Here is a 10,388-nt window from a genome sequence, read left to right as displayed (position 1 = left end):
CGTTGATTGGCAGAATGCTATACATTCTGCCAATCAATGCTGGTTCTTCTCTTACCTTTAGAAGTCTTCTCCTGGCGCAGTGCCCCCGTGGTGTCTTCCGGCTGGAATTCACTCTGCCTAAGCATCCGGCCTAGGCAGAGCCGACTGCGCATGCGCGGGCATGCCCTCGCATGCGCAGTCAGCTCTGCCTAGGCCCCGATGCCTAGACAGAGTGAATTCCAGCTGGAAGACGCTGCGGGGGCGCTGTGCCGGGAGAAGACTTCAAGGAGAATCCAGCCCGACCCTCACTCGTGGACTTGGTAAGTATAAGTTTATCGAATTTTGCGTACCCCTGAAACGAGTATTTCCCCCCATAGACTATAATGGGGGGCGGAATCCGTTCAAACAGTCGAACAGTGAGCGGCTGTTCGAATCGGATTTCGAACCTCGGACATTTTAGTGTTCGCTCATCTCTAGATTCTAACACTGTAAAAAAAAAAATTCACTAAGCTTTATTTAGCCCAATGCTGTACCATTGAAAACTATAGCTCAACCCACAAGAAACAAGCCAATATGAGACTTCATTAAACATACAAGAAAAGTACATATGCAAAAACAATATACTTTGGTATAGTTGTAGTTGTTTTATTTGCCTACCTGTTGATTTATGTACTGTATGTACTGAGCTTTGTTCTTGCACAGAATTATTGCACCTAGATTGTTTTTTTTTTTGTTTTTGTTTTTTTTTTTTAAAAAACAGGGTCCACAATGCCTTGGGGATTGTGTCCCGAAACTTAACAATGTCCCACGAATACATAATTAATATTTGATCTATATCAGCAAAGAAGAGTACATCCTCAGCCCTGGAGTGAGTAGATGGAACATAGAATATATTATTATGGCCCTGTAGGCCTTTGTTTTGTTTTTTTCTACTACTGTGCTTCAGCACTTCATGACCAGGAAATTTTCTCCAATTCAAGACTGGACTCAATTTCGGGTATTTTCATACATGCATTTTTGGGGTGTTTTGTTTTTTTTTCACTGTAACTTTGGCTGATTCCCAGCTACAGAAGGAATACAGTCTTCTATCCCTTACTGAAAAGCTGAACTGGGTCTTCTAACAACAACAAAAAAAATGTTATATTTTTTTAATTGAAATTAAATCCAGAATCAATTAAAACCAGAAACTTTATTTCATATCTATAACATCTACAGGAACAGGAAAAGGCTCATTTCTTACGCGTTTCCAGCCATAGTGGTTCGTATGAATAATGGAATTACTTTGCAGTTCCTTGTTCTTCCAGTTCTTCTTATATTCCTGTTTCTCCTGGGCCGCCGGTGAGCTGTATCTATATGACTGTATTATTTAGTGGTGTGGGGTTTTTTGTTTTTTTTGTTTATTTAAAATGCGGTCCTCATATGGCTTGAGGATTATGTCCCCGGACTTAGCAATATCCCTGGAATATATAATTAATATTTGATATGTTTGCCTGTTTTATTGTTCATTTTTCTAATTCTTTTTTTAGTATATAACAAGAATCGTTGAATGTTATGGAAAAGTTGAACCAAACCACCCAAAGGTTCATCCTACTTGGGTTGTCCACTGTCCCTCACCTACAAGTTATCTTTTTCCTTATCTTTTTGACAATGTATCTAATGACGATTTCAGGGAACCTTTTGTTGATCATCATCGTGAGGATCAATCCAAGACTACACACCCCCATGTTCTTTTTTCTCACCAACCTCTCTCTCATTGACATTATCTTCTCCTCCTCCATTGTTCCTGTCCTCCTGAAGAACACCTTGGCCAAAGACAGAAGTATTTCCTTAGTGGGATGTGCGACACAGATGTGTTTCTCCTTGGGTATGGGCGCTACGGAAAGTTTAATTCTTGCCTTCATGGCCTACGATAGATATGCCGCCATTTGTAGACCGTTGCATTATAACACCATAATGAACAGGACCTTGTGTTTCTACTTAGTGGCAGTGTCATGGAGTATTGGATTTATTAACTCCATTGTTCAGGTGTCCCTCACATTCCAACTCCCCTTCTGTGGCTGTATGAATGTCAACCACTACTTCTGTGAGGTTCCTGCTTTCATACGAATGTCTTGTGGCGATACCTTTCTCAATGAGTTGTCTATATACATCACCGGAACTATTATTGCTATGGGTTGCTTCTACCTGATTCTGATCTCCTATGTCCATATTATCTCTAATGTTCTGAAGATTATTTCATCAGAAGGGAGGCAGAAATCTTTCTCCACGTGTGCCTCGCACCTCACTGTTGTCACGCTCTTTTTTGGAACTGTTATGTATATGTATCTACGGCCACACCCAAAAACTTATACTGATTATTCTAAAAAAACAGACAAGATAGTGCCAATTCTTTATACTGCTGTAACTCCACTGTTAAACCCTTTTATATATAGTATGAGAAACAAGGACGTGAAAGACACCATCATGAATCAATTGAGAAGGAACCAAATAATACTAGCGTAACATGATACATTTTCGGACTTGGTACCAGATTTCTATTGGTTACCAAAGGGCTTCTCGATTACCGGTTCTACAGTCTACACCATTAACGTCAAAGTCACTTAATTCAGGAACATCTCAAGTAATCATGGTACCCCATCACTAAACTTGATTGGGGTCCTACTCTAGAACCGGGGCAGGAAAGGTCTTCACCTCTCTAGGTGGTCTCCAACTGATTACATGGTCCCTTAGCAGCTGAAACGCCTGCACGTCTTGTATTATGCTCATGGCTTCATTATAGCAATGTAGAGAATACTTGTACAGTAGAAAAAGTTTAAGGGTCCACATACACTTCACAATACAATGGCATCACGTTTTTTCCTATCTCCTTAGCACAGCTCAACCACCTTTTGGTGTACTATGTACCGATCAGTTGGACCATAAACAAGAAATGAAGTTCTGAGTTGGCAACGTGTAATAGAACCATACCAATGACAAGCTTTGCAGCCATCAAGAGGCACGCGTGTCCGGGCAATTGGTTAAACATGGTCGTGCCTATGGCACCTGCGCACTTTAGATGCTGCAATTGTGTTTAATTGTGGCAGCTTAAATGTTAGCGGTGGACTCTGACTGTGTAATACCCACCGTGTATGGACAAGGCTTAGCTCCTGAGCCCTCTCCATACACCCCATTACACCTATTCATGTACGTTTGCACGAAGGAGTTAAAAATGAGTGTATAACACTGTCAGGGCTTCTAGGAGTCCATTTTTTTAAAATCCTCTAAACCAAACACATCCAAAGTTATGTCAAAGGGAATGTGTCATCTATGGAACAACGAATGGTAAGCAGAAGATACAGACACTGCATCAACTCTCGTTTTTACTAGAGATGAGCGAGTAGTACTCAATCGAGTAGGTATTCGATCGAATACTACGGTATTCGAAATACTCGTACTCGATCGAGTACTACTCGATGTTCGAATGTAAAAGTTTGATGCAGAACCAGCATTGATTGGCCGAATGCTATACAGTTGGCCAATCAACGCTGGTTCTTCTCCTACCTTTAGAAGTCTTCTCCGTGCAGTGTCCCCGCGGCATCTTCCAGCTCTGAATTAACTCTGCCAGGCATCGGGCCTGGGCAGAGCCGACTGCGCATGTCCGCTTGTAGTGCGGGGATGCGCAGTCGGCTCTGCCCAGGCCCGATGCCTGGCAGAGTGAATGAAGAGTCGGAAGACGCCGTGGGGACGCTGCAAGGAGAAGACTTCTCGGAGGATCCAGCCCGACCCTCACTCGTGAACTTGGTAAGTTAAATTTGATCGAATGTTGCCTACCCCTGAAACGAGCATTTTCCCCCCATAGACTATAATAGGGTTCGATAGTTGATTCGAGTAGTCGAATATTGAGGGGCTACTCGAAACGAATATGGAATCCCGAACATTTTACTATTCGCTCATCTCTAGTTTTTACGTGTTTTAATATTTAGCATTTTTTGGGGGAAAGATGTTTGCCCACGGTTTGGTAGACACATTTGGCCATTATATTACAAAAAGTAATGGTATAGAAAAAATAGCCTGTTTTGGTGACGTGTAAGTGAGAAGTGATAAGCAATTGGTTTATGAAAAAAAGGCACCAAAAATTATCCCTTTATGGGAGCAGATGTGCAATAAAATAGTTTCTTACGCTAGGTTCACACCTGCGTTCGGGTCTCCATTCTGTGGTTTCCGTCTTCTGCATGCAAGAAGACGGAAACCACAGACCGGGTCTGGCCGTGAGCGGCGGTGAGCGTTTTATGCTCTCTGCCGCAAAACCGTTTTTTTTAAAACCGGACACAGAGTACTGCATGTCCGACTCTATGTCCGGATTAAAAAAAAAACGGTTTTGCGGCGGAGAGCATAAAACGCTCACCGCCGCTCACGCTGGACAGCTTTCTCACCCATTCAAATGAATGGGTATGAAAGAGTCCTGCAGGTTTCCGTCTCCTGCCTCTGTTTTGTGCAGGAAATGGAAACCTGCATAATGGAGACCGGGCGCAGATGTGAACGAGCCCTTACTCTGCTACTCCAGTGCTCTATCTGTATTGCAAACTTTGCTGCAGTCAGTGCTGCGTACAGGTGAAGAAAATGGAGTAATTGCTTTGGATCATGTAATGATGAATACGCATCCATCCCCTACTTCTGCCATCACTGAAATGCCTCATGTTCCAGTCCGCAGCACCTTATATACTGTAAGTGACATCAGCACTGTGCCCATATTGGTAGGTGATGGTGAGGTGATATCAGGCGACTCCAGAACTGACTCCGACTCACATTTTCCATGCCCAATGTAATTTTATTTAGTCCGAAACGAATTAATATCTATTTGTATTTCTTAAAAATTTTGAATATTCGGGTTGAACCCAGCTCGGAAAAACTTGGTTTACCATGTTTGCTGAAATCCACAAATCAGTATTGTTTGTATAGAAGTCTGTATTTTAGCAATTTTGTCATCAATGGGGACGAAACAGATCCTTAGAAATGGTATTTACCCCAAATAACAATAGAGTCTAAGAAATTGGATCCAACTTTAAGACTCTAAATACAGATCAGTATTTTTCCAAAGCATCCGAAATACAGACTCCTGATAAAAAATTATCCATATTTTCAACACAATTGTCGATGGTATTATATGGGTCTGTAGATTCCAGTGGGAAGAAATTGGATGTGTATCTGTAAAATAAAATAGTGCCTATAGTGTGTACTGTTGCCACATAATAAGAGATTATAACAATCATCTACAGATGTGTATCTGTGTTTGGATTTTGTGATTTCATCTGATTTCTAATGTAGACAATAAATCAATAAATTCTAGGATCTTATTCTGTTCAAAAAAAAAAAAAATTCTCTGTCCTAAATTTTTTGGTTAAAGTATGAGAAAACATAAGTTGCTGATGAGATGGGAGAATCAGTTTGTACCGAAACTGAAGAAATGGACATTCGAACTACATTTCTTACCACATTGTAGTCTGGGGTCTCTTTAGACCCAAGAGTATAATGGGTGGAGGCAAAAAAGTTTAAAAAAAACATTCATACTCATCTTCTATTACCTCTTTGCCAAGGCCAGCGCTCTCCTGTTCACGTCCGGCTCTGTTCTATGATGGGCTCAGTGGTGACCCGAGCGTGATGCTCGGTGTGCTCATCTGACTGGTGGACTAATCGCTAAGTCAATAAAGTCCCCTTACTCAGCAGTTCCCCTTATTGAGCATGAAGGTTCCTGCTATTTGCATTCACACATATCTGGGAGTGAACTTTTGCCTCTGACTGATTTACCATTGTCATATCTGCCCACGCTACAACCTCAGCTAGATCTGGGAGGGTGGTAAGACAATGGAATTTGTGGAATCGCAGACCACGATGAGGGGACCCAGCTCAAATCCTTTGCTACGCTGAGGGATGAGTTTCATATTCCTCACTGTGATTTTTACAGGTATCTTCAGGTCCGACATCTTCTCCAATCGCGGGCAGCCTCCGGCCCGGTATTCCCTACTTTAGCTTTACAGTTGTGGCGAGCATCTACCTCTCTCAAGGGTGGCTCCTCAGCTTTTTACAAACTCCTCTGCGTCCCATCTGAACAGGGTGAGTCCACTTGCTTGACTCGTTGGGAATCTGATCTTGAGAGAACGATCCCCCTTCCAGAATGGTATAAAACCATGGAATTTGTCAGACAAGTGTCCATTGGAGCCTCTCGTTGGGAGGCAGCATGCAAAATGGGGACTCAGCTGGCCCATATAGATCATACTCATTCAAATCTCTGCAGGAGGGGATGGGATAGACTGGGTACTATGCTACATATATGGTGGGAATTCCCTCAGGTTTTGGCTTTTTGGACAGTTACTTTTGAATTTATGTCCTCTCTAGCCGGCTTTCCCCTCCAACTGTCACCAGGCTTGGCGTTGTGTTTTTTAGACTGAGGGTGGTTTGGGGTATAACAGTCCGTGGGGTCTCATCTTCCTCTTGTTTGGTGACAGCTGTATGGGGGGTGGGGGCTGGGATGGGTGATTTGGGGTATAACTGTCCGTGGGGTCTTTTGGGTGGTGGGTGAGGGGTTTGATAGTCTTATCTTCCTCTTGTTTGGTGACAGCTGGACACGTATTGGGCAGCGATCTCCACAGTGGCCTCTTCTTCTCCAAGTAGGATGTAGAGTTTCCTCTTCTCGTCTGCAGATATGAAGTCTGGGATGTGGGCAGAGAGTCTTTGGTAGTAGACAGCCCTCATAGCTGAGTATTTGGTGCAATAAAGCAGGAAGTGGGTCTCGTCTTCTAGGGCCCCTTGGTCACATCATGATAGAATTAAAGGGATTGTTCAGGATTAGAAAATATGGCTGCAGCTGAGACCTGGACTCTTAGCATCATTGTAATCTATGACACTGGGAGTCTGTGCTTCTCTTGGGTCTGTTGTCCCATACCATAATCATTTCTTCAGTATGAAATGGTTGAATCATGGGGAAGCAAGGATTCCTAACATCAAAGATGACTATGGTTTGATATGGGAAATACCCGTCCATGACTCACAAAACGAACCCACCCATGTGAAGCTGGCTTTACGATAGGTCTTCAATATCAAAATGGTGGTTGACCAGCACCTTTCCCTGTACACTGTGTATACTGCATCGTATACCATATTTTGCTACGCCTGGTCCCCATAGACATCATACTTGGGCACTAGACACTAGTCATTTTATTACCCTTTTTCACTCAATTAGTCACAACCCAGTCACATTTTAGGGTCTGTATTATCTTAAATAGGTCCTTTCTCCACCTCCACCAACTTGATCCTTTTACATCCGTTAATAGTTGCCGTTCCACTTATTCCAGTAATCAGTGTAGTTATTTTTTGGTGACTGATATACTAATTAGAGTCTCTCCGATCAAGAGGGTGGTGTCAGGCAAATGAAGAATGATCATAATGCTAACATTGTACTCCTCTGATTGAACAGTGTCATGGAACTCTGATTCATGCTGCCTTGACTGAAACCACCCTCTTGACAGTAGAGAGCCAAATTAGGACCACAACTAACTGCACTGATTGCTCAGGGACGGTGTGGGCTAGAAAAATAAACATGCTTCTCTGGAATCAAAAAAGAATGCAAAGAATTGGAGTTGGTGGATACAGGAGAAGATCCTTTGTATAGAGGACCTCTCACTACCTCTATAAATTCTAGTTCTTAGCAATCTGTTAATTTGTTAGGTTTTGCTCTACTGAGCACAGTTGAAATTTTCTCTCTAGGCCCCAATTATTCCTGAGCAATAGGTGCAGGTAGTATTGGTGCTTGATGTTCTATTTAAGCTCTGTAATGTCAGAAGGGGGTATCAGGTAGGGGGATGGGATTCTGAGCTCCAATCAGAGGCAGCCAGTGTCAGAACCTAGAATCACTCCCCTGGTCTGCGCCTGCCTGACACTGCCCTCCTGACAGTACAGAGTCTAAATAGCATATCAGACACGGAAACTAACAACAGTGATTGCTTGGGAATGGTGGGGGCTAGAGAAAAAAATACTGCTCTGGAGTGAAAAAAGGATGCAAAGAATTTAATCCCAAATATACTGGAATCAGTAGAGCAGGTCCTACTAATTGATATAAAAAGTGGGACTTGTTGGAGGTGGTGAAAGGTGCTCTACACTGTCTACCACTAAGTATTTGGCCACCCATGCAAATGAAGATATCTGCGGTCGTGATAGATGTCATGCCTTCACGCATGCAAAATGCCACAAAGTGCAGAGTTGTTCGATTTCAAGAAAGGGGAAATTGTGGGGTACCACAGAAATGGTCGATCCTTAAGGGACATAGCAAGGAAACTGAATTACCCAAAATCGACAGTGGCCTCTGTGATTACGAAGTGGAAGGTGAACGGGGATTGTCGGAATGTGCCCCGAGTTGGCAGACCCCCGAAACTGGGAGATACTAGAGACTGACGAGTGCTGGCCAGAGAAACCGCACCCAACCGATGGCTCACATACACCAGGAGTTTCAACAGGGATCCGGGAGTATTGTGTCTCTCAATCCCATCCGTAAGGAAGCGTCTGCTGGGGTCTATCAACTATTCCAAACATATTATTTTTAAAACACTGCCATATTCCATAAAGCAAATAACCTGCTAATCTAAAAAAAAATCACCATGGAACAGACATTGATGAGATCCCCAGGCCCTACACCCTACTGTATAATTCAAAAAGTTACTCCTGGGAATTGAAAAAATATATAAGAGGATATTTTTCTCATTCATCTTTAACAAGTCTTCAGAGGTATTATCCCATCTGTATACACGTAGAATGATAAATCTCACCTTACATGTCCTCTCGGCTGGACATGTATGTCACAAGATAGTCAGCTTTTCAAGACAATACTTGTGTGATATATTCTATGTGAAGCTATTCGTTGTTTCATTTCAAGAGGTTTCTTTAGCATGTCACAATGTTGTATTGAATTGGTTCCAAAAAGGATTTCCGAGCCCTTCTCCAAATTTGAGATGAGTTAAGGGTGGACACCTCTATATCATAATAAGAATCATTGGACAAACAATGAAGAATTTTGCTTCAGTAGTTGATTTAATGTAATACTTAAAATCTATAGTTTAGTACTGATTATAACACCATGGAGCCATAGACCTAATCGGTTTCTCGAGACCTTATTAGATGATATATTAGACTAGACTATCTCTATCTGACTGCGGGGCCCTCGCCATTACAGCTCAGCTATAATTCACTTAAATTGGGGCAGAGATGTAGCAATGATGCTTGGTCACCAGACAATGGATGGAATTCATTGGTCTGGGAGTGAGGTCCCCATCGATCAGATATTAAAGGACTATCCTAACCCCGCTGAAGACTAGATTCCTTAAACTAGTCAATTATAACCATGTTCTATTTCATCAATACTTGGTAGTAAATATCTGTAATATTCTATTGCTTTATATACAGTATAAAAAATGGGAAACAACTTGAAAGCCATGGAAGAGTCAAACCAGACTACATCAGATAGATTCACCTTACTTGGGTTGTCTACTGTCCCTCATCTACAAATCACCTTCTTCATCATATTTTTGCTAATGTATATAATTACTATATCTGGGAACCTTCTTCTGATCATCATAGTGAGGATCAATCCAAGACTACACACCCCCATGTACTTCTTTCTGACCAACCTCTCTATCATTGACATCTGCTTCTCCTCCTCCATCGTTCCTGTGCTCTTAATGAACACCTTGGCCAAAGACAGAAGTATTTCTTTATTGGGATGTGCGACACAGATGTTCTTCTCCTTGGCGTTGGGTACCACAGAATGTATAATACTTGCCATCATGGCCTATGATAGATATGTTGCTATTTGTAAACCATTGCATTACAATAGTATAATGAGCAAGACGTTGTTTTTTTACTTATCAGGTGGATCTTGGATTGCCGGCTTCATGAATTCTTCTATGTTGGTATCCCTCACATTCCAACTTTCATTCTGCAGGTCTCACAACCTCAACCACTACTTTTGTGAGATGCCTGCTTTCATCCGAATAGCTTGTGGAGATACCTTTGTCAATGAATTAGCCGTATACATCACAGCAGTGATTATTGCCATGTGTTCTTTCTTCTTGACTCTGATCTCCTACATTCATGTTATTTCAAGTATTTTGAAGATCCGTTCCTCGAAAGGGAGGCAGAAATCCTTCTCCACGTGCTCCTCTCACCTCACTGTTGTCACCCTCTACTATGGCACTATTATGTTCATGTATCTGCGACCACACTCAAAGAAACACGTCCAGTACTCTAATACAACAGACAATGTAGTATCAATCCTCTATACAACAGTGACTCCGATGTTAAACCCTTTTATATACAGTATGAGGAACAAGGATGTGAAAAACAGTTTTCAATTTTCGAATAGGCAACAAAAGAACCAAGACTAG

At 42.1% G+C, this 10,388-nt stretch overlaps 2 protein-coding genes across 2 annotated transcripts; both read left to right on the top strand.

Moving 5' to 3' along the window:
* Positions 1-1,530: 1,530 nt before the first annotated feature.
* LOC142213401 (olfactory receptor-like protein OLF1) lies at positions 1,531-2,481 on the top strand. The gene has a single exon (XM_075281717.1). The coding sequence runs from the start codon at positions 1,531-1,533 to the stop codon at positions 2,479-2,481; it is 951 nt and encodes a 316-aa protein (XP_075137818.1).
* A 6,956-nt stretch (positions 2,482-9,437) lies between these two features.
* On the top strand, positions 9,438-10,388 carry LOC142213400 (olfactory receptor 13C9-like). Its single transcript, XM_075281716.1, has one exon. It carries the CDS (start codon positions 9,438-9,440, stop codon positions 10,386-10,388), a length of 951 nt encoding a protein of 316 aa, XP_075137817.1.

Source organism: Leptodactylus fuscus, chromosome 7 (assembly GCF_031893055.1).
Source record: "Leptodactylus fuscus isolate aLepFus1 chromosome 7, aLepFus1.hap2, whole genome shotgun sequence".
Classification (NCBI taxonomy): domain Eukaryota; kingdom Metazoa; phylum Chordata; class Amphibia; order Anura; family Leptodactylidae; genus Leptodactylus; species Leptodactylus fuscus.
This window is presented reverse-complemented; position numbering and strand designations above follow the sequence as displayed.

Excerpts from the sequence above, each read along its gene's own strand:
- LOC142213401 (XM_075281717.1), top strand. The coding sequence starts at position 1,531 with ATGGAAAAGTTGAACCAAACCACCCAAAGGTTCATCCTACTTGGGTTG.
- LOC142213400 (XM_075281716.1), top strand. The coding sequence starts at position 9,438 with ATGGAAGAGTCAAACCAGACTACATCAGATAGATTCACCTTACTTGGG.